General features: G+C 39.7%; 1 protein-coding gene across 1 annotated transcript in view; it reads left to right on the top strand.

Annotated features, from left to right (window-relative positions):
* The first annotated feature begins 9 nt into the window (after positions 1-9).
* LOC134746803 (sialin) overlaps positions 10-26,029 on the top strand; it is a 67,795-nt gene continuing 41,775 nt past the window's right edge. The window contains exons 1-4 of the mRNA XM_063681355.1: positions 10-199; positions 5,364-5,428; positions 23,177-23,352; positions 24,235-24,365. Coding sequence (XP_063537425.1) covers positions 5,389-5,428; positions 23,177-23,352; positions 24,235-24,365 — 347 coding nt within the window. The 5' untranslated portion in view covers positions 10-199; positions 5,364-5,388. The remainder of the gene's footprint in view (positions 200-5,363; positions 5,429-23,176; positions 23,353-24,234; positions 24,366-26,029) is intronic.

Here is a 26,029-nt window from a genome sequence, read left to right as displayed (position 1 = left end):
TCGCCACATGAGGTCGCGCCAGTCGGGTTTCTGCGCTTGTCGATGAAGGGTGTGCGTGCTTCTCGGCTCTAGAATTTTCGTATTTCGTTTTAATTTTATAATCACAATTTAAGTTCTTCGCTATATTGAAATTTATTTGAGTGATCGCTTTTAAGTGTTGTAAAGTTGTGTGTTCATTAATTTATCGTAGTGTTTTAAGGTGAGTTGATATGAAAGTTTTTGTTAGTGTCATTAAATATGACATTTATTACAAGTTTGTAAGATAGGTAAAGTGGGATTTGTTACATGTCGTAAGATATTAATAAAATAGTGTGTGGAGTGGACAGCTGTTGTTTTAGGTTGCTAAAGCGGCCGGTCGGGCAGCCGCAGCCGCCGCGTATTGTTACAAAATTACCATGCCGGTGCTTCGGTAATCTGCTGTTGACTGCAATGCGAGAACGATGTCACGTTATAATATTTATTCAAAATTGATGGTATTCAAGTTCATGCAAAATACAGCTGGCCAGACGGGACGATCAAATTGTCAATTTGATCACAATTTGATCAGAAATGAAATCGGCGTCAATCTCGTGTATCGTCCACACATACAAAATTTAATCACCAATTTTTGATTTACTAATCCTATGGCATTTGTTGTAAGGTCTATACTTCTATAGAAGCCTTAATACCTACTGATTTGCGTTTAGTTTTTACGGTTCCGTACCCAAAGGTTGAAAACGGGACCCTATTACTAAGACTCCGCTGTCCGTCTGTCTGTCTGTCACCAGGCTGTATCTCATGAACCGTGATAGCTAGACAGTTGAAATTTTCACAGATGATGTATTCCTGTTGCCGCTATAACAACAAAAACTAAAAAGTACGGAACCCTCGGTGCGCGAGTCCGACTCCCATTTGGCCGGTTTTTTATTGAAAATTTCATTTTTGTCTAACCAGTCGTATCCATCCGTTGCGATAGTTAAAGTTGGTCAAACCAAATTGTCAGTAAATAAGAAAAAAAAAACTTAACTCATCCTTTTCTTTTGGGTGCTAGTACTAGTGTAAGACCAAGATGGTGTGATTCTCTCTGTCTTTCTGAGACAGTCCTTTGACAAACTATACATTAGTTACGACTCTTGACTTCGTAATATGTTATAAAATAATGCTATTATATTTTCATAACCTTATGTTTATTTTGAACCTACCAATTTCCTGAAGAAATTCGAACCAAACACCAACAATTAAGGGTGGTATTTCCACATCACCAATTTATTGGTCCAACACTGGTCCAATGTGCATTGCGTCATTTGCGTCTCACAACTCGCTACTCACTCTCTCATTAAGCAAAATGTGAGACGCAAATTCACATTGAATTATTTAAATTATTTTCTAAAGCGTCAATAGTTATTTGTTATACAAGGGTGCAAAGTTGTATTTTACCCGCGAGTGTGGAATTGAAACATGAACAAGCGAAAGGATTCTATAGTTGAACGACGAGCGAAGCGAGTGGTTCTAAAATAGAATCCTGAGCGTAGCGAGTGTTTCAATACACGAGAAGTAAAATACATTTGCACCCGTGTGTAACACAAAACTTTTCCCCTCACTATAGCGAGGAAAGTGCAACATCCACAGGCGTTAGATCATCTTCATCACTGGAATCACTAATTTTTTTACGATATTATAACAGAAAACACTAGAAATTCTGATTTTTACGTGAGTCGGTGAGAAGAACAGTAAAAATTTTGTTGACAATGTTGACATTTCTGTTCTGACGTATGAAATGTCAACGATGCGTTTTGAAATTGCATCGACTCAACTTGTGCGTTCAGAATTATATTTAACATCATTATAAAAAATGTAACGTTTCTTATGGAGTTTTAAGGTTTATGACTTAAAATTATTAAATAAAGCTAAATTTGGTATTTTTTTTAGATTCTCAAACCATTTATTTAATGATAATTAATATCTAACGAACCATTATTATGAACGTTTTACGTTTTGTTATCTATCAAGCTACTTAAACACGCTCCATCCAAGGTCAAATTACTTTCCCCACTAGTGGATAAAATGCGTTTTTCCCCGCTTGTTTTAAAGGATAAAAGACGGCTTTCCGAGCTAGTGAGGGGAAAAATTCATATCAACCTAGTTTAGAAGTTTAGAACATAACGCGATGGATCCATCTTGATGCTTGTCAAATTTATTGGCATATTTCCATATCTCGTATTAAGTCGTAGGTAGGTATTTTAAGTTCACGGCATGTCAAGCTATCAGGAAGACCTGAAGTAATTTAAATACAACGGATTTGCATACGTACATTATGTACGTCATTGTTATTGTGTGGTAATATTAATAATAAAATGATCACTTTTCTGTGAAAATTATTCTTTTAAAGAATGTAGGGGAACAATGCGATATACCTCTGTGGTATTATATGTAGTGACGAAACGTTTTGATTATCGGGTAAAAAAAATGTTTAGCCCAGATTACGGTCTAACATATTGTTGTATGTTCTCACAGGACTTGATGGACTGACTTTCTGAATGAGGGCTATCGTTTTTTTGCTCACCAGTTGGCGCCTCTGTTGATGGTGGTCCAAAAGACTAAAGAACAGCTGTCAGTCACTGAAGTGACAAGTGACATTTGACATTTCGAACTATGGAAAAGACCACCATCTACACTAGCGCCCTTAGCGGCGAATTCATACGCGTTAGCCCTCATTGATGTAACACCTTAATTATAAAATGTATGTACATGACTTTACAATCATTAAATGAAATAAAATAAAAGGTGGGAAAAAAAATATGCCAGTTGTAACTAGTGGGAAGAACCCAAATTATCTGTGGTTTAACCGCGAAACACACTTGCTGGTCATAATTGAATGTTAAGTTTCAAAAATGACGTGTTGAAATTAATGAGTGATACTTACAATACAATACTCTTTATTGCACACCTCACATACTTAGTTTATTCAATTGCACAAAAAATAGAACCAACCAAATGAATTTTCATTCCTACCCTTTAGTACACCTCAGCCCTATTATAGGTAAATACATGTAATGTATGGAAAGTAAGTAATATAGGTGAAGTAAACAAGAAAACGCAGAATACTGATCTATAATTTTATTTATGCGACTAACCCAATAAAAATACCGCATTATTACAAGTTGATGAATCATTGTTACTATATATTAAATAACACCGGTTTGTTGGTAATCTTGAACCGCGTGAGACGCGGAAAAGCTCGAAAGTTTGCCGCAAGGAAGTGCGGAAGTTCTCAAGGAAGGTTGTGTTACTTGTGTTGTTTTTGCTGCGACACGTATTTTGAGAACGCTACCAACCATCGTAATGAATGAAGACTATTGATTTATTTATTTATTCAAATGCAAATATTCATGAACTGTTGCATGTATAAGTATCGTCACGCTACTAGCGTGTTTACTGTTTACTCTCAGAAGTGTGTCAGGCATTTGAGGAACGTTAAGTTTTGAGTCTCGCCACCGATTAAAAAAAAATCCATCATTTTTTAAATGATAAACTGTACTAAACACTAAGCTCTATACACGGATATCAGAATAAAATTATGGAGAATTTATAAAATTATAAACCAAAGATGCACGAAATATAATCACTAACGAAATATATTTTGTTTATTATTGTCTGTCCATTAGCGCTACTTTTTTATCACATAGATGACATGATTGACTAAACAACGTAGCTGCTACAATAATCGTGAAAAAGCCTCCAGGTGCCCAATATTTCCCATACACGAAAAGTGTCAATACGAAAACCGTGTTTGATCGATTATTTGATGGGCTTGACGTAAGATGTAACCTTGGCATGCGACTGAAATAGATTGTGAATTTGCGATATACGCGCTTTAGTTTCACTTGAATTCACCACTTTTACTTAGAAGGTATTTCCTCGAAAACAATAAATAGGTATGTAGTTTGCGTCTGTATAAAATACATTTTGATTACCTATAAATACAACATGTCAATGTGTCAAATAATTGTAAAATTTTAAACAAACCAAAACCTTATTTACTGATAATTTCTTCTCAAGCATCTAAAAGTATTTCTCATAATACCTATAAGATATTATTGTAATAAATGCACAAATAACAGCAAAAAATACTTATACTCGGGTTTACTCGCTCGTAACATCCATTTTAGGGCTTGTGCACAAATCACGCGAGGTTTTTTCTGCTACTTTTTACGGCTACCTCGAAGAAAGGACTTTTCCTGCTCTTAACCTCATTGTGGGTCAATTCACTGACAGCATTTATTCATTTCGTTGCAACGTTTTATTTTTTGCATTGATTGGACCGTAAAAGGAGAATCCGTTACCGGCGCCAATCGATGTCTCCGTTTAACGGTGTATTATGTAATGTTAATACGAGAAAAAAATTGAAAATTTTAGTAATACCTACTAAATATCTTCACGCCGTGACACTGTAAAATTCGAATGCCCGTATCGAATCGATTTGAGTTCCCCTCCGAACTTGGGCCCCTTTCGTGCTCGCCCTATCCCAATACCATTATAACACCTACCTATCTACCTGTTTCTATAAGCAAAGCGTGCTTGAGTATACTAAGATTTATATGGTCAAACCAAATTGGCAGTAAATAAGAACAAAAAAAAACTATACTCAACCTTTTCTTTTGTATGCTAGTACTAGTGTAAGACAAAAATAGTATGATTCTCTCGGTCTATGTTTGAAATGAGACAGTCCTTTGACAAACTATAGTTGAAAGCAATCCGAATATGTCCTCTCTAGCCTACATTTTTGCAAGAAATTTTCTCATTCTCGCTTCAGTAGTAGGTATGTATCAGTAAATGGAACATGCAAATTGCTCATTCGGCCTCACACCCGCATGCTACATTCATTCAGTAACCCATTTCTCGCTTTGTTACTACGAAATAAAGTTCAAAAATGTATAAATGATTATGACTGTGACTGTAATTATCGCGATATTCGCCTATCAGCTGTCACATTTAAACTTTCTCGTCACACATACAAGTACCGAATCTTAACTGTCAAAACTAGACAAACGTATACATTTGTATGTCTCGAAGCATCTATAGTCAGGTTAATTAGTATTTACTCGTTAAGCTGACGAGTAGGTCGTATTGTCAAATCGTTAATGAGTAAATAACTCTCGCATTGAGGTTACTGCAGGGAAAGTGAACGCATTTATTGCGATACATGTCGGTGAATGTGAATAATATTTTTAGCCTATCGTTATCGTACGGTGGTCATCTGTCCTGCATACATTAATATAATCACTTCAGGTCAGGCTCAGTTCGAAACTTAATGCTTAGTCATTTAGTTCAAATCATTTTAAATAGTTTTGCCTAAATAATTAACATTAACGTTTTTTTTCCAGATCCCTTACTCATTCCAAAGGCAGCATGTCTAAAACAGAGAAGTCATTTCCGAGAAACTTCACAGGTAAGTGTCTTTTTGACTATATACATTACTTAAACCATCCATAACTTGTCAGAAGTCAGAACTAACTGCCCTAACTGGTTATCGATTTATGATACTAAAATAATTGGTAATATTTTTTTTAATAATTGGCAACGGCCACTTACCAGTGACGGTTGGTTTTTAGTGACGTATGGCAGATATGTTGGCATTCGGCCACGTGCCTGGTTAAAAATAGCGCGCGAATCTGCTCGGTGTAATCGCACTTCCGGCGCTGTTATCCGTTAGAAAATCGCAAATTTATGTCCAGTGATGTAATTTTAAACGTTGATAAAGAACATCGTTTTAGCGTAATAACTCGGTAAAAAAATATTTACAGGCTATGTCGCGTTTCTTCGCACGATTTGTCAAAAATGATCGTATGAATTCTGATTAATCAATTAAGTAAACTTAAGTTTTAATATCATCGCAAATCGTGCACAATGCTATAGCTACCTATTATCTAAATTACAATTTTTATAGGATTTTTACGTTAACTTTGCTTACTGACTAGGCATAAATACATAATAATTGATTAATTACGGCTTATTAAAGAGTGCTTTGCATAATTGGTTATGTACACAATAATTGCCTAATTTAATTACTACCACACCTAGTCTAGTTTTAACGTTTTTATTAATTTCATGATAATTCTCTATTCAACCGAATACATTTCATTATTAGTTTATTCTATCTTTGTACTAAATAAGATATAAGTTATCGTATTCGATGTACATTAACGAATAATAATATGAGTATAAATAAATAAATAATTTAAAGTATCAAAATATTTTTAGCGTCAATAAGAATATGACAGTTAGAGAGTGCGAAAAACATGTCACTTTTTTCTTTGACAACCAGTCAAGAAACCCCTACCATAGAAAGTGGCTAAACCAGACATCAAATACTTACGCTAAGTAAATTAAAAACATGACAGTTTTTTTTGCATCGTGAATGAGGTTAGTTTGCACGCTTCATATATTCGTTAGCAGATTGTTTATCGCCACAAATGCAAAACCAGTTTGCGCGGTAATTAGAAGAACTGTCAGTAAAGATTTAAAGTGTGTTTGTAAATTAACCCCCGTATTCATGAAAACTTTTATAAACCTCTGTTAAATTTTGTCTTTAGTCAAACAAACGATTATCAACGATTTGTTAGATTTGACAAACGTTTATGAATAAAGCCATAACGTATCGTACTACGTAGGCGAACAACACGCGACCGCGAAGCGAAGCGATGCGTCGCGGGGTGAATCAATCCTTTGATACCTAAGAAGTGTCCTACGTTACGTGGGCGATCTCGTTGCGAACGCGAACGCCGCGCCGTGGGTCCGCCGCGCCGCTTCGCTTCGCGTTCGCGAGTTGTTCGCTTACGTAAGACGCAGCGTAAGATTGTATAGAAATACACTTTAATGACGTTATTTATAAACACCTGTCAAGTCTAACAAGCCCTTGATGATTATCCTTATCCGTCATTTTCACACTAGTGTTTGTTAAATGGCAAAATTTAAGAAGGGTATGCGCAGTTTTATGAATAAGGGCCATAAGGGGTCCATATGTCTTGCGGTAGCGGTACGTCCGTCGTCGGCGTTGTCGCTTTTTAGGGTTCCGTACCCAAAGGGTAAAAACACTAAAAACGGGACCCTATTACTAAGACTCCACTGTCCGTCTGTCACCAGGCTGACTATATAGACTGTATCTCATGAAATAGCTAAGACAGTAGACATTTTCACAGATGATGTATTTCTATTGCCGCTATAAGAACAAATACAAAAAAGTACGGAACACTCGGTGGGCGAGTCCGACTCGCACTTGTCCGGTTTTTTAAAATGTGACGTTTTCAACCAAAAGGTACCACATGGTCGGTTGTTGATAAGGTTGATTTTTAATTGAAGCTATATGGAAATAGCGCCTTACTGACAAGCGACAATAAGTACCCTTTTGGTTGAAAATGGCACAAATATTCCCTTCTTTAACATAGCAATATCTCTCGTATTTGCAGGAGTCCTTAGAGAGGCAGATAAACGAAAATTCCAATTTTCATTTTCACGACTGTCGCGGTAGGCTCTCAGGCTATTACTATTATTTGTCCATCTTACTTCTATTAAATTTATACACTTATTCCAAAATGCCATGTATTATTTAATTCCCAATTAAACGTCCATAGACCAGTAAAACCCACGCAACCTGACAGCTTGTCTCATTACTTCACCATAAAGCTGGAGAAAGTTATCAACAATTGCAATTCAGATTTCTATGCAATCGAGCGACTGTGTGTAGATTGCTTAAGCTCATTTAATATTTTAGGTAAAATTAATATGTCTCACTATTTTTTTATTTTTTTTATTGAATAAACAAACAAAAATTACAGTCTAGAAGTTGATACAAGACCCATCGTAGGCAAAAGCTTGTGGAGGTTTGTGTGCCGATGGGGAGTTCCAGAGGAAAAAGAAAAAAAAATATATGTTATCATAAGTAGGATTCTTAGTATACATACATAGCTTGTGTCGTTAGTTTTTATTAAGTGCATTTTAATAACTTTTATTATATGTTTACCATTTAAATAGTTAATATTATACCTTCCATTTTCTGGCAGATCATTTAATATTTTAGGTAATATATATGTATACAGCCTAGTGCCGTATATACCATATAGCAACATAGATGTTTATTTATTTAGTTCTGAACGAAATTTTTCATTTTGTACTATTCATAAACGCGAAGGGCTCCGTCGGCTGACGCAGCATCATTGTTGAGCGTAGACTGTTTTTCTTGAAGCTCGTACGCCGAAGACTGGAACGCGCTGACCGAAGTGAAGCTACCGCTGCCAATTACCTCAGAAATACCACCACCATGTTACCGGGTTAGTGTGAGGGTTAGTAAGAACACTTATTTTAGGGTTAATAAGATGTTAAGTGTAGAGGTGTTGTAGAAAGACTGACGAGGCTAGGTTGGGCAGTCATATTTATATGAGAGCGCGACCGCGCCCCGCCCACTGTGTCACGTGGGTGTGTTGTGCAGAGTCAGTATCCATTTATTGGCCAATCAGCTTACGCTATTTTACAAAGTTAGGGAATAGGTAATATTTATTGTGGGACATTGATTCTTATAACTATGCACAAAAAAGAAGTAAAACATATAAAAGTAAAAACATAAACACACGAAATGGAAATAAAACAGTTATCACACAAACAGAATATAAAACAGAATCGTCAATTATTTACACGTTATTTTATGCCTAGACCTACTTATACCTATTCGCGACAGTTCTCCCCCACGTGTGTCAACACCGTATATAGTAGAGGAGCGTGTAGGAATAAGCCTGGAAACTGGGCAGCGGACGTCACCTGCGCTCGTGTGTACAATGGCTACTCTTATGTGGCCATCTGGGCCGTGAAAGAGTTGTGCGATTTCGCCTCTAGACCATTTACTTTGTGGCACGGAGCAGTCGATTACTGTGACGCTGTCGCCTACGTGCAATTTCTGTTTCTTGCTGTGTGAGTCGGGTTTATCCGTAGCTGCCGCGTTATATACTAGTGGATTCGTTTGAGGCCTTTCTAATGGTAAGTCGCCCACGGGAACCTTGAGGTTGGCCCCGCTACAGGTCCGACACCATTGGCGCTTACGTGATTTATAACGAACACTACCGCGCAGTCCGACTATATGATATCTATGTTTCAGCTCGCTAATTAATGTCGAGTGATTGCTGTTGCACAGAGTGTGAAAATGATGGATCAACAGTTTGGCGAAGTCTTCCTTAGCGTGCAGGACGGGTACTTGCTTGCTTCCGACGTCTGTCACGATGACTCCGTATTCATCTAATTTTACTGCGATCGCTCGTAGCGGAGATTTTGTCGGTAGCGCGTGCCCAGCTTCCAGGGACTCCATCTCTTCTGGAAAGGCTTCATATTGGCTCCGTTTGATTAGCGATATTTCCGCAATAATCAAATCCCCTTTGTTCATCTCTGTGTCTATTTTCTTAAAGAGCATCTTGGCATTATTTACCTCGGCGGCAACCAGAACCCTAGCCGTGGCCCTAACTAAATGCGTGTATTCGGAAAAACATTTTACCTCAGGTAGGTACTCGAATTTACTTTTAGTTTTCATGTTTGGGCGAACGGACTTCGACACGCGTCGTCGCTTATGACGTATCGCGGCGTTGTCGACGACGGGCGCGAGCGTGCGTAGTGTGGACGATCGCGGCTTATAATCGCGTTTGGGTTCGGGTTCTACAACCCACCGAGAGGTTGCTCCTATTTGAGCGGGTTTGTTTCGGTCGAATAATGACGCTATTTCCCGTTTTGCAGGTAATATCGGAGTGGTGGGCACGTTCTTGAGCGGGTCTTGGAAGCTTTCGCTCCCCCACGCGAAAGACGTATTGCCTGCACCACTGCCAACGCTTGATATTACTGCGGGCTTATTCGACGCGAAAGAAATTGTATTTACTGCGCTCGTTGTGTTATTACCGTTCGCGGACGCGGCCGCGTTCAACCCGTGTAATAACTTATGGTGGCCTGCCTCGCATTGGCCGACGCCACACGCAACGTATTTACATTTAAATAGTTTATGATGCGCAGATTTTAAACAATTAAAACACAGCCTCGCTTCCTTCACTAGCTCCCATCTTTCAGGAATTGCTGCCGCCGTAAACTGTGCGCACGTGTCTACTGTATGTTCCTTTTCACAAATAGGGCACGTATTGCGCGGCGGAGTAGATTCGGACAATTCCTGGCGGAGTCTAGGTTCGGACGGTGTGGTTTGACTACTATCGCGATGTTTCGCGAGCGCGACGGTAGTATACTTTTTATTTTTAGGTTTGTACTCATCTTCGCGTGTATGAGTTTCGTGAATATCTGACTCCGAGCCACTACTACTACTACTATCGCGGGTAGACACGGGGGCGCGAGACCTATTAGGGAGAGTTCGACTCGATCGCTTAGATCCGCGCTCAAAAGACGCCGCATTTACGGTATAGCGCGATGTAGCTGGCCTATGTCGGTTGATGCGTTTGGCTGCAGTGCTAATTTCGTTCAAAAACTCCGATAATGCAACTAGACCGGGAGTTTGACTATTAGACTGCCTATATTTTGCCCATTCGTAACGCACAATCAGATTGAGTTTGTCCACGATTTTGTTTACAAGTTCAGGCGCGTGTAGGTACTGCTCTTGTCGCAGCGAACGTATGGTTGCGACGGCATTCGCAATATGTGCGGCGAAGGAAGCTATGTTCGCGTTGTCTTCTGACAAGCGCGGCATACGTTTTATATTATGCAACTCCGTTAACACTATTTCCTCCGGGTCGCCGAATTGCCGTTCTAGCGCCTCCATAATTTCGTACGGGTCCTGAACTGTGTACATAATTGATTTTACGGCGGTCCGAGCCTCGCCTTTGAGCGCGCGCCTAATACGACTTACGTTATTGACGGCACTAAACATGGGAGACGTGTCCTCGAACTCTGCCCTAAATGAAATCCATTCGGTTATATCTCCTCCGAATGAGGGTAACTCGGGCGGCTTATGGTAGATAGGTGCATAACTGCCGTGTGGCACCTCTAAATAACGCGGTTGCGGCCTACTAGTACCCCGCTCAATGGCGGCGGCGCGCGGCGGCGGCGCTGTCTCCTTCGGCAAGGGAATTTTACTATTCACGATCGCGACGTCGTGCTCCTGCGGCCTACACTGTTGTCCTACCCAATTCCTAGTACGCCGTTCAGACTCGTCAGCCACGGTACTGCCTCTGTCAGAATTCGCCTCCAATTCGGCGATCTGCAGCTTTAATTTGGCAGTATCGGACTGCTTCTGAGCGACAACTAGAGCGGCTTTATGAACCTCGAGCTCGGCCATGAGCACCGATAATTGACTATCACGATCCCTATTTACCGATTCGCGACCTCTGATTGATCCACGAACAGACGGCGCCCGCGGCGGCGGCGGCGCGACCACGGGGTCTTTATTTACTAGCGTATTCGACCTACTGCGTTCTACTACCGTATCTTCGAATGCGTTCGAGTGTACCGAATTGTTGTCTATCTCTCCACCGCTATTCACTTGGTTGCCGGTGGAGCCTTTGCTCCATGTATGTGTCTCGGTAGACGTGGTCTTGCCGGACGAGGGGGTAGGGGTCTCTGTGGGCGCGGGGGCAGGCGGGCCCTTAGCGCGCGGTCGAAGATTTCTCGTACTCTTCGTAGACATCTTCTTCTTTCTTGACACACACGCGGGGGTCCCTAACTATATACAAATTTACCTGCCTAACACCTATGCCCTGACGCCACAGAGCGCAACGTCAGTGCCCCTAAGCGTAAATCCCTCGGTGCACTGAATCTCCCGCAATGACAAAGTGCAATGCCTAGAGCGTTCGAAAGCAGTGTGATGGCATCACCATGTGACACATGCAACGAAAGTTGCCAGGATGCGTGAGTGGAGGAAAACCTACAACACAGCACGGTCCGACCGGCAAGCCGGTTTGGTGGGGTATGGAGGGGTAATTGGGTAAGGGTCTGAGCCGAAGCGTACTTCAAGGCTCAGCGCGTTCGTTTTTCAAGCTTCTTTTTTCTATCTGAGTGGAGAAAAATCTCAACACTCAGCGCGTACTTGTTTCTTTGTTCTTTCTTCTATCTGAGTGGAGAAATTCTCAACACTCAGCGCGTACTTGTTTCTTTGTTCTTTATTCGGCTATCGAAGGACCATAATTGTTGAGCGTAGACTGTTTTTCTTGAAGCTCGTACGCCGAAGACTGGAACGCGCTGACCGAAGTGAAGCTACCGCTGCCAATTACCTCAGAAATACCACCACCATGTTACCGGGTTAGTGTGAGGGTTAGTAAGAACACTTATTTTAGGGTTAATAAGATGTTAAGTGTAGAGGTGTTGTAGAAAGACTGACGAGGCTAGGTTGGGCAGTCATATTTATATGAGAGCGCGACCGCGCCCCGCCCACTGTGTCACGTGGGTGTGTTGTGCAGAGTCAGTATCCATTTATTGGCCAATCAGCTTACGCTATTTTACAAAGTTAGGGAATAGGTAATATTTATTGTGGGACATTGATTCTTATAACTATGCACAAAAAAGAAGTAAAACATATAAAAGTAAAAACATAAACACACGAAATGGAAATAAAACAGTTATCACACAAACAGAATATAAAACAGAATCGTCAATTATTTACACGTTATTTTATGCCTAGACCTACTTATACCTATTCGCGACAATCATATGTAAGCGAACAACTCGCGAACGCGAAGCGGCGCGGCGCGGCGGGCCCACGGTGTTTTTACTTGAGAACATGTCCAATTGTGCCAATTGTCCATACTAGGCTGCACGCCATATTTCAATATAACTCGGAAGAGCGCTAGATTTCCCTAGAGGATATTGACTACGAGAGGAAAACTTAAGACCCCCCTGACCAAGCGTGGAATTTTAAGGAAAATCTCCCAAAAAGATCTTCTGTGGTAGTGCCAACAGTTAAGTACCAATTAAGTTTAGCAAACTATGCCAAGAATGTTTACGCGCAATAGAACATAATTTACTGCGCACACGTTGAACTATTTTTTCGGTTCATGAACACGAGTGTATTGGTTTTTACTTCTGTAATCTAATCTGATCCTAGTATACTATACTTAGCTGCGCTGGGTAGCTTAGGTTAGAAATAGGGAATATTACGCAAAACTCGTAAAGGGCGTCACTAGCACAATCAAAGGGCCTACCGCGAAACACGAAAATCGAAAGTTCGGTTTCTACCTCTCTTCTCTATCACTCTTGCCTATTCGATCGATAGAGAGGCAGATAACGAAATTTCGATGTTCGCGTTTCGCGGTAGGCCATCTGTAAACAAACCGCCTTGATGCGTTAATATAATAGTGAAAACTTCTCAAAACACTGTTTAAGGCCTTATTGTATGTATAAGTTACTCAATGTTTTAATATGTGTAATACTCCCTATTAGAATGTAATGCTGCAAGTAGGTACTACTTCAAACTTTTCTAGACTATACCTGTGAGACAATGTTGAAACGTCTATAGATTTTTATTGCAACTAGCAGATTGATAAATTGCGGTCCGTGTTTGTGTGTTTAATGAAATAGTAACATTACGATACAAGTGCGAGAAGTAGGAAATTCGCACGTGTATTGTACAACGTTTTACAGTACATATGGCCCTTAAAATTTTCCACATACTTACGTATAGTGCTAGTTGCCGCACTTAGTAACATTTTGTCCTTGCATTATAAAATAAAAAGACAGTGCGGCCAAATCACAAGTCACGCACAATGTCGCACATGTCACAGACGAGGGCCGAAAGTCACGAAAAATGTGACTTATGTAACCATCTGGCAACGCTGAATATGCGTTGTATTGTGTAGCTTGTGTAGGAACCTTATTTAATGACATGACTCCAAAATAACAGTTTATTGATATTCAACCCAAGTATCAAGACTGTTTAATCCGCTGTAACCGTCAAAATTAATTCCGATGTTTTGGATTTAGCAAATCAAATGCCAATTTCATGAGGTTACAGGAAAATAATCAACCTTGTCCTCGGAACGTGTCCCTTACATATACAATCTGCTGTATGTATGTACGCGTCAGTTACATATATGTTGTATATGTGTATATGAGTCACACATTGAGCCGACATGTGCAAGGAAATGGTTAATAAATCCCTGGCATATAATTTATGCATTGATGCAATAGTTCCATGACCCGCGCTGATATACAGAAGAAGTCCTAAAGGATAGTATAGTATGAATTTTCTCAAATGATTTTTAGGCCTCAGACCCTAATCCATTAAACAAAAGCAAGAAACAAAGGCTTTTGTTTAACGGATTAGGAATGACGCCTTAGTTGAGTGCCGAGCGCGTGCCAAAGCAACCATGTCGTTAGAAAGCAACTATCGTGATAGTATTAAGGTTCAAATTGTAACAGCTCATTCTGAAATAACGAGTTTGGGTAATGAAGGATTATCGATCTGTGTGTGGGCTCAGAATACAGAGCTGCTACATAAATTTGAACCACATAAATATGACGGTAAAATTACTTTTAAACGATCTTGTTCCCGTTCAGTCAGTAGCGGTAGCATTGGTAACCGCTGAACAAAAGACACAAAGGCTTTTGTTTAACAGATTAGGGTGTGAGGCGTAAAAATCATTTGATAAAATTCATACTATAGGTAGGTACCCGCGTTGTTGTACATAATTATGTTTGACAAATTAAATGTGATTTTTAACTTAGTTTGTTTTTTGTATCGGTGCTGTTGCTACCAATAGGGCTAAGATGGTCGCCTTTTTATCATCTGTCACCATGCCTGTCACGTTCTAACAGGTATGAAAGTGCGAAAGTGACGCATGACATGACAGGTGATAAAAATGCGACCATGACATCCGTGCAGATAACATAACAAAAAAATTATCAATCAATAAAATATGCTCACAATAGATTCGCTCAAATATAATACTATTAGGCTAGTTTCAAATGTTCGTGGGAATCGAGTAACTAGCTATTCAGACTACGCGCAAGCAAACAACCAATAAAATCCGACACTATATTGTAATGCAGTCTTACAACTCTTACATAATCATCTCTCATTCCCGACGATCCTTTTATGCCGTTAAGTCACTATTATCCGTCTTTATTGAACCAATTTGTCTGTCGTAAGCGGATGCTCAAGATAGTTGTATGAAGTCAGCGACGGAATATTTACAGACGAAGCTCTCAGTACATTTATCAAATACACATTTTGGCAGTTGCTAATCAAATACACATTTTGGCTATTTTTGTTCATCATAATAGCAATATTTTGTAGATCGATTAAATAACACCCTATCTATTTCAGTCTGTTATGTCTTTGCTTTAACTAATATAACATTAATAAATTAATTAGGCGTTTGATACCTGATTGTGATGTCGTAACGTAACTTTTTATTGCCAGCGTACTCTTTTTTACACCTTCGCCAAGATCATGTCCTTTGAAGCATTAGACTTTTCATTAGATTTCTCTCTGGCAATTGTTGCCATTTATCATGCGAACTATTTTTCTTTTATTGCCATGGGGCAATAAATTATTACGATAATGACTCACTTTAGTAATCTGTGCTTTACGTTATCTATGGATTATGCATGTCTGTCTCTACACACATCTTCACAGCTAACGGTGGAGCCGGTTCCACGCGGGTTGTAGGATGAACTATGGTTTTCTAAAAATAGGGATCATATGTTTTTCAAGCGTTGATATGTGACGTCAGTAGATTAGGTATTTCTGTTCTATTATTATAATTATAACGGTCTACTGCTGGAATAAAGCGTTTTCTACAATACAACGTAATCAAATAGAGGAAGCCGGATTTCATAATTTATATTTATAGTCGTCTCAGCACACGTCTCAGTCAGTCCTGTTTATGTTACAGAGGGGCTACCACGATAACCGAAATTCGCAAATTGCGGGGATCTTTCTTTTTTACTCCAATAGAGGCGTAATTAGAGAGACAGAGACAGATGCGCGCAATTTGCGAACTTCGATTTTCGCGGTTATAGCACTGACACTGACTGTGATATGGTTTATCCCAAATATCCCAATGGTTTAGCAGACGAATCGCCGGATGGTAATCTATTACTGTCGCCCATAGACACCCTTATACTAGATAGAAGACCTGGTGTCCGAACCCAACATCATTGGAGAGACCAAAGCGGCTCGGCTTCAGTGGCTCGGACATTTAGAGAGAATGGGAGAGGATCGTGCCGTGAAGAAAGCGTATTTGGGACAACCAAATGGGAGACGCCCGATTCCACGCCCTAGGTAGTGCTGGAACGACGTAGTTGCTCAAAACCTGCTCAACCTCTGCCATGGTGACTGGCGAGAGCTATCGTAAGACCGAGAGGCATGGCGTGATCTGGTGTCGGATGCCAGGACTCACTTTGGGTCGTTGTGTCACCGTAGTAAGTAAGTAAGTATAAACACCCGCAACACCACAGGGATTGTAAGGCAACCGTACATGGTACACAAACGCCAAACAGAAAGAAAAAATGTATCGTGATGACACAGATGCTACGAAAAGTCACGTAAGTATTTCCATAAATTGTTTGGAATGGCGTTTTCTATCAACGATTGTCATGGCTTAGGTCCTCGAACTAGTTATTCCTTCGAGTTATTCACATTCACACTAATTACGTTCACTCAGCGCGGCTAGTGCTTAGCTGATTATTTTAATTATTAAGTTATAGATGTTTTAACAAAGAAGCCAAGTTAAAAACGAGTTTATTAAATATAAAAAATAAGGTTTACCAATGGCCATTTAAGCACGTTGCTGTTTGCCCATATCTTGTCTGTCCGCGGTTAATTGCCTTGAAGAGGCTAACGGCGGTGGGTCGCTTGTGCTTGCCCATTGCACTTCGCTTTGTCGGTACTTTTACTGCTTAGTGGTTTTGGCACATTTAGGTGCGAATATGTTTGTGGCTACGGACGAGGCGAGCAAAATTTTCATGAACCCGCAGGGGGCTTTTCTGTTTGATGTGCTAGAAGATTTAAGAGCGCGGTTGTTTTATGCGATAAACGCAGCGTTGAACGCATGCGTCAACGGAATGTTGGAAAAATGAAGACCATGTTTATCGCATAAAACAACCGCGCGCTTTAATGAATGCATAGGACAGTTATGATATATTTGATTACCTATAATTACTGCTTTGGCGCGATGACCCAAAGTGGAACTTAGCTTCCGACACCAAAGACCGCCATGTCCAATCGCTGGCGCAGAGTTCGGCGTTCGCAATGAGATCGCCCATCACGTAGGACACTTCTATAGGTATCAAATAATTGATTCGCCCCGCGCCGCATCGCTTTGTTTCGCATTAGCGCGTTTTTCGCCTACGTAGTACGATGCGTAACGCTAATGTCTTTTTGCACTTCGTCTCTCCAGCGGTACCTGTCCAGGCGGTCATTGGCCAAGTCTTACTCCACCAGAGTATTTGATTACCTATTCAATTTGTAAAAGTAGCCGCTTTATCAGCGGGCCTATGATGGTTAAAATTATCCACGCGACAGAGCAAGCGTCACGCGCAATTCTGTCATTATCACGCTGTCACGTCGATAAGCCCGACCACCCTATCCGTTCTATTCGATTCTATTGCGCCTTTATTGCGCACTAAAGTACTATCACAAGTTTCAAAACTGGAACTCCTATCGACAACTAAAATCCGGAGTTTAAATTTCCAGTTAATAGCTATAGTAAACCATATTAACACCTAAATAAGGTTGTTTTTTTTTTTCAGTAGTTAGTGAGTTTTGGTTGTCACCTGACGATATATAGCAACTGACATTTGAGACTCCGTAAGCGCGATGTAGGTTTCTAACTAATTGCATTCTAGGTAGCTAACGCCATCTGTTTTAGAACATTGTGGCAATGGCACGACGTCGACAGTGACAGAGGAGACGCCACATAACTTGCCTGATAAGATTCATTCGTTTCGTAGTTTACGTACTCTAGCCAAGCATTTTTGTCTCATTGGTCTAGTATTCTCCAGTAGGTTTTTTAGTTTATTACGCGTTACGCGTTTTTTTTTATTCTCTTCTTGCCAACTTTTTCACAAATTTCTGTACAGACTACAATAATTATAATTAAAGATGTATGTTTTCGTAACCTTGACGGTAAAATATATCCAGTACGTTACGACGCTCTTAGCTGTTAACATTCATGCGCAAAAACATTCTAAAAAACTATTAAAGGGTTACCAGCTCGTTCTACCAAATGAATTCTAAAATTCATAAAACTCTCTTTACGCTTGACATTTACATACTGCACCTACTCGTCCTTGTGTCACATATTAAAATTAGTCTCCAGAGACATTATATCTAAAAAGACCACGCAAAAGTACACAAGCTTCGCTTGATTAAGATTGTCCTTTGCAGAGCTCATTTCATACAATTTGATAATAAATTAATAATCTAACAAGTTTTTTTGCAACGTTAAATAAATTAGTGTTATAGGTAAGATTTGTGTACTTTTTCTCTCTACATGCATTTCTTTATTTGTCTGAAATAGTCTGAATAGGTTCCCTAAAGCATTGATAAAAATTTGTAATGCGTAAGCTGTGCTCATCGATAAATAATATAGTATGAATTATCTCAGATGATTTTTTCGGGCTCGAGCCCTAATCTGTTAAACAAAAAGTATTGTTTCTTTTATGCAGTGGTTACACTGCTTACTGCTAATAGCCCCGACATATAAGTAACGGGAACAAGCCCGTTTAAAAAACAAATTTACCATTCTATCTATTCTATATGGTTCAAACTCATAAAATAGCCCATTCGGACTTAACACGTTTTATTATCTCCAAAGAAAAACCCACCCTGATTGTTCTCTGAATGAGCTGTCGCATAAATTTGTACCTTTATACTATCACGATAGTTGCTTTTTAAACGACATGGCTGCTTTGGCACGTGCTGAAGACTGCTCTTCCCGAAAAAATCATCTGAGAAAATTTATACTATACCCTAACGTTGCATAACTTAGCAAAACCCGAATTACAACGGATGTGAATTCAATGAATACCTATATTAGGTAATCCGTATTTTTTGTCATTTAGATTTTTTTCTAGAAAATTTCTAGACTAGTATTTTTTATACAATTTTGGTGTTTGACGATCCTTTTGTGAATTCTTATTATTAAGTTTGACATATCTATAATAATTCAATGTTTTTAAGAATAATAATAACTGCATCAATAAATTGCTCTGATATTTAGATTAAGGTAATATTTAAAACTTGACAATTTAAAAGTGCTTGTTGCTAGGCCTATTTGAATAAAGATTATATTGACTGACTTTGACTTTTGTGTGACGTAGCACTGCTCTGGCTCCCTGTGTAGTAAGTAAGTACCTATAGATTTTTTTCAAGCCAACTACAACCCAAGCGGAGTCGTGTTGCATTAACGCGTCCGTTGTGATTCAGGCTTCAGAAAATGATTACGTTTGGGCTTCTAAATCACCACATACGTGGTATATGTTTAAATGTGTCTGTGGTCATCACCCTTAGCATAACCGGTATCTTGCATAATTCACATAAGATTCTTCTCCAAACCTGTTCCAAACAGTGAATAACTGTTCCCACGATTATTTTGTCAACATTTGCATTAATTGTTTCATAATGGGTAGACGAAAGCAGTTTAGTCTGGATTTTTACACAATATCTAACTTACTTATGTCACGTAGGTTTCAATCTTAGTATGTATTTCGATTTAGTGTATTGCAGACATAGCAGTGTCATCAATGTTATTGTTATGTTTTGATAGTCTATCTATAAGACATGAATGGACTGCTCGACTTTTTATTACCTAAGCACCTATACACAACAAAATTCGTACAGTCGCCATCAGATATATCGGAGCGGCCGAGGTGCTCAATAATATCTGAACACGCACTCTACCGCCCTTGACATGAGACGTGTTCAGATATTTGTGAGCACCTTGGCCGCTCCGATATATCTGATGACGACTGTACTTACTTACTTACGAAGTGGATCCTGGCCCCCGACACTTGATTTCGCCATTCGTTCCTATCCTGCGGGCGCAGCACGGTCGCATTTTTATCGCTTGTCAGCAGTTGTCACCATGCCTGTCACGTTCTAACAAGTATGTTAGTGCGAAAGTGACGGGCATAGTGACAGGCGATAAAAATGGAACCATGCTGCGCCCGCTATGCTATCAGACGCTATTCAGCCGCTTGGATGTCGCACAGGTCTCTGGAACTCGTCGATCCCTCGGTACTTCGGTACTTAGGGCTTCGACCGGACGTCTCCCATTTGGTCGCCCCAGATAAGCTCTCTTGGCCGCACGATATTGGCGTCTGTACTAAGTAGGTAAATTTAAGAGTGTTAAAAAGAGTGTGTGTCGTGGACAATTGTAGTTTAAACACCTTCGGAGCGCTAACAACGTAACATCCAACTAAACTAGCTAAATGTCAACATCAAGCGAATCTTCTGTGACGTCATCCAGAAGAGGTGTGTACAATAAAAATATATGTAGTTGCGCTCATGGGTGTGAAGTTGTGAACTCATTTATATCCTTCGCTGTTATAAGTAATTACTGTAATAGAAACTTAGGTAAGTCAGTACAATGTTGCAAAACGTATGTTGTCAACCTCAACTGAACGCTTTGAAGTAAATTGTGACCTTGAGGTAATTTAAGTGCGCGTTTATTTGTAAGGTTTATTGTTTTGTTCTTATGGCAAAATACTATTTCATGTATTGAACACAATTGAGAAATATTTGATTTTAAATAACAACTGTATTATCTATCCCAAAAGCCCAGTATTGTCAAAATCACTGAAGACTTCATTAGACAAACTGATAAACGTAAACGAAAAAGCAAGAAATTTTAAATGCATGTTTGAGGTACGATTTCTGTAAAAATTTCAGACAGATTTTGAGGTAGGTACTAAAACAAGTTTCTCAGGTAGTATCATGTCCAGATTTCTATCCTTTCATTAAACGTAGTGACATAGATTTATTCGTAGTGATACTACAGAGCAGTGTTGGCCGAAACATTAATGCAATTAACCATTAACCAGTACAAATTGAACCGTAAACTGTAACCGTCCGTTACGGTTTACGGTTCAATTTGTGCTGGTTAATGGTTAATTGCGATTAACGTTCGGCCAACACTGCTACAGAGTAAGTAGCAGTAGTAGCACTCCATATACATATCTTGCGCGACTTCAAATGGGTGTGGATGGAGTCGCGCGCCAGAACGCAACTCATGCTAGACGGTCAGATTTGAGCGAGATGACATGAACACAGCGGTTCCACCTCTCTTTTGGTCTTGGATATAATTTAGAACGTAGGTTTAGGTCCTGGTGACTCCACCGTTTGATGACAGTCGTACCGTAAATTAAGTAATTACCCGCGCATTCACAAACTTAAGAATGAAGTTTTTACCTACATCTACAATCAAATACAAGTCTAAACACTATCAACAAAGGAACTTCCGATGTAAACATCCGAATTGCATGTCAATTTCCGACTGCACCACATACCAAGCTATTCCAAACCTTATTACCAAAAAATAAGGTCTACAAACAAAAATGTGCCTTCTAATCGACGCGGTTGGTTAGTCCGGCGACGAAACTGGCGATCGATTGCAATAGTGACAATGGTTTGACGTAACGTGCCCATGCTAGCGAAGCTAACAGATTACTTTCTGTTGCTAAGGAAGACGTCTTGCTTTTACTTCTTTAGTTAGAACGAGAGAGAACGTGACATTTGTATCGCTTATTGACGGGACGATTAGTTTTGAATGTTTTGTTGGTTAGACAATTTGTCTAGTCGCTTTACGACCTTTTCTTGTCCCAAAGCCAGCGTAGGCTACCATCAAAGAGTAGTGCTACAATTTTGACTGTATTTAAAAATTGTTTTACACTATGCATGAAATAAAGCACCAGAAGATTAATAGAGAAACGTAGACAGCTGTTATTTGTAGACACGATTTATATTTTAAAACCGGTATAAAACTATAAATAGTAGGTAATTTGATCGTGACGTCACATGCTAGTATTTCATATAAGTTCCATAGTAGCAAATCGTTTTGGCAGTTTAAAAAAGAAACTGATTTGACTAGTAGTCAAATACCCTATACAGGTAGGTATCCGTAAGACATCATGTGTTTTGCAAAGTGGTTCTAATTTTAAACTTTTACATGATATTTGAAAATAACCTCGAAAAGGTTATAGATAGGTACTAGGTACATATTCAACTAATACTAGTAGGTACAACATTTCTGGGGCCCGTTTCTCAAAAGCTGGTAACTTGTAATACAAGTGGAAGTCCCTTTCTAACAAAAGCTGTCAAAAAGTGACATCAGATTGTATTACAAGTTACAAGCTTTTGAGAAACGGACCCCAGGAGTAATATTTGTCACAAACTTATTATTATTAAATACAACATATTTTAAGCAAAACAAATTCGTAAACAGTAGACAATAGGGTCGCATATGGCTTAACAAATCATCATTTTAATTTTAATGTGAGTTGTTAGTGTAGAAAAAATAATAATCCTTTTAGTACGGTGCGCACCGTGCACATTCATTGTAATACCCACTATCTGAAATCAGCTACGCGCTGTCAGGCGCTAGAAAGACATTAATTACTCAATTTGCTCATCATTTGACTCATTCATAATATTATTGTCATTTGATAACGATTAGATAATGTAATTGACACAATTCTTAAACGCCGGCTAAACATTGAACTTGATCTCTCTGGGAATTGCTATTTTTAAAACAAATGTTTTCCCACGCTTCCCATGATCATTTACGTAAGGAAGCTAGTGGTTACGTAGCTATGCCAATATTTTATTTCTTACTTATTGTACATATTTACTAGTAATTATTTTTGCTGAAAGCTTTAATTGTTAAGTTTATTAACTGCTTACAGGATGACTCACGTTAGACCGGGCCGTGTCCGGGCCCGAGCTTCCGGCGCTTACTTTTCTATGAAATGACAGGTGATCACGTGATGCTTTCCATAGAAAACGAAGCGCCGGAAGCTCCGGCCCCGACACGGCCCGGTCTAACGTGAGTCATCCTTAAATTGACCGTAAGACCATGTAAAACTCAACGCGCAAATCTTAATCAGTAATATACTTAATATTGTCTTCGGTTACCGCGATAATTACTCATGAAATAAAACTATGAATATATATGTAGTACTTATTAAACTAAACGGTATTGAATTTAAACCAATTATCCCTTGTCCACAGGATGTCTAACATGCGTCCAAGTGTTAAACATTATGGTGCTCCTCGGCTTCATGCTGAACTACGCGCTACGAGTGAACCTGACCATCGCCATCGTCGAAATGATCATACCGACCGCCAACACTACCGCCAATGTTACCGACACGGCCAATATTACCGACATGTTCAATGTTACTGAGGTAAGTAAGTTACTTGCTGACATTTTCGCGGAATGCCCCAAACGCTACGCACGTCACGCTATCGGATGAAATTTACACTTCGGGATTCGGTTATGTGTTCGATCTCTATGTTTACAGCAGTCGAACGACTCGCTCGTTTCAGTTAGCTACAAGTTGATTCACATCTCAACTAGGTTAACTGCTCCATGACTCAGAGTTGACTAATTTAATGAATATTCACTCGAGGGACATTTAATAAACTGTGGGTGCATTGTTCATTCAAGGATAAATATACCTTATTACTATACAATAAGATACAAATTTGTAAATATACAATGTGTAAAAAATGCATCATATGCTACTCACTAGTATAATGAGGTTTTACGGTTCATCTTACCTCAGTTTACAATGGAAGGATCAAAAACAGAAATATCAAGGAAAACTGGTTTACGATATTCATTCCTTGAACTAGCTTTTGAAAGGTAGGTAGTTCAGAAATCAAGGTGCCGATTCTTCCATCAATTACAATTTTTTTTCTAATGGAAAGTGCAACAAACAATCGTCTTCACATTGTCTTGCATTGCCGGTGAAATAGCACTCTAAATCTGAATCTGGAGACAAGGTCCAGTCAGTATGTAAATGCAGCTGATTAAAATACTTCAACATGCATCAGTACAAGGTTTAATTACCCAAGTCTTTTGAGCTTCGGCGTCTAGTCAGCGCTCTGGAAAATGGTGTCACTGCCCAGTTGCGCCAACATTGCGTCAAGAAGCAGGCATTGGCTAGACGCCGTTGCTTGGAAGACGCTAGTGTTGGCCTCTGAAAGTTTTGGTGGTCCTTATCGCTACGAAAACCAAAAAAAAAATTACTGAGCGGCATTGTAACACCCCAATTTTTTTACAGCATCCACACAGAGAGCAGACCCGTTACCAATGGGACACGACACAGAAGAACATGCTTCTCGGCTGCTTCTTCTGGGGATACGTGCTGACAGAACTACCAGGGGGGCGGCTTGCTGAAATCATCGGGGCCAGGTGAGCATCTATTCTTGTTCACTGAGTAACCAACCAGCAAGTCAAGCAGGAGCGACCATGTGTAGCTTCCATGCGGTCCTTGTAGCATCCACACAGAGAGCAGACCCGCTACCAATAAGACACGACACAGAAGAACATGCTTCTGGGCTGCTTCTCCTGGGGCTACGTTGCTGACAGAAGTATCAGGAGGGCGGCTGGCTTGCATCATCGGGGCCAGGTGAGCATATATTCTTGTTCACGAGAGCTGGTTAGGCTGCCTTCTAACTGAGATGGAGATGAAAAGAGACGTGACGTTCCAATCCACATCTCGTCTTCGCTCCCCTGGAATAAAACCGCTATTAATTCTCATCTCTGCTCAGCTATGCCTCAGTGGCAAAAGGTAGACTTAAGCAACCAGTAGATGTGGTCCGCAGTTAGGACCATATGCCTTTGCTTTCCATGCGGTCCCGTTTTTTATAAATAGGCTACCTGATTAGAGACCACATTAGCGGCCCTGTTGGTTAGTTGGTTACGTCTCTCCAGCGCAGAAAAAGTTCGCACTTTGACCCATACGTATCAACTTACGAGAAAGATTGTTGTTTTAACCTACATGACCTGTGTTGACTGCATCCTGCGGAATTTTGCTGTATTTTGTTAGTAATCGTAGGTACCTATTAGTCACAGAATAAGTAATAGTATTATTATTATCGTCTATAATAGTGTCGGCACATACCAAATTGTATGATCTCAGTCGCTTATTTAGGTTACGTCTATCTTCTTCTTTGTCTAATCCTCATGGCTGAGGGACGTAGGTAGAACTGTGGATACTCTTCATCAGTGCTATCCAAGCCATCTTGGGTCTTGGGCCCGCGATGTATGCTAGGCTGTAATGTGGCTTTAAGGCCAGGCCACATCGGCTGCGTGTGCATAGAAGTGCACGTGCGCGTGCGCCAAAATGTTTGAGCCGCGCACGCACAGTGCACACGTCACGCAAACGGTGTGTATTACAACGCGTAAGCGCACCCGGTGTTCACAGGCCTTTAATCTCTAATGTTACTATGTCCGCCTATCGCGTGGCCATACGTCCATCCCTACGCTTCCTTGCCATGTGGCCAGTGCAGGTCATGAGATTTCTCCAGACTATCTGGTCCTGTTCTGCACAGATGGCCGAAGAAACTAAGTACGCATTGGGTACGTGCAAACAGTGGAGAGCCCCGTTTTGATAAGTAACTAATGTGTAACTTGGAATAAACAAGAAACTTTCCTAATATTATTTTAGGTCAGGTTTCCGTTCGGAATATTTTCAAATCATCGTCACTACCTACGGGTCCATTGTTTATTGACACGGTCCGATTGTTAGACCACCCAATTGCATATGATAATTACGTCAAGGAATAAATTAGCTATCGATTCTATTCGGGATTTCGAACTAGGTGCCGAGCTAACTTTATAATCAATTAATCACATTATGTAATCGTGTAACCACATAAATAGCAATGTCACTAGTTTCAGTTTTAAACTAAATTATTTATATGTCGAATGATGGTTTCTATTCTATGACGGTTCCTTCGTACCTTTTGTGTAGGCTTAATTGAAAAAAAAAATTAAATAAATATTATAATATTTGTTTTTAACGTAAGTATTATATTTATTACTTTTCAATAACATTTATTTACATACAAGAT

Source organism: Cydia strobilella, chromosome 13 (assembly GCF_947568885.1).
Source record: "Cydia strobilella chromosome 13, ilCydStro3.1, whole genome shotgun sequence".
Taxonomy (NCBI): domain Eukaryota; kingdom Metazoa; phylum Arthropoda; class Insecta; order Lepidoptera; family Tortricidae; genus Cydia; species Cydia strobilella.
Note: the sequence above shows the minus strand (reverse complement) of the source record. Positions and strands in the feature narration are given on the sequence as shown.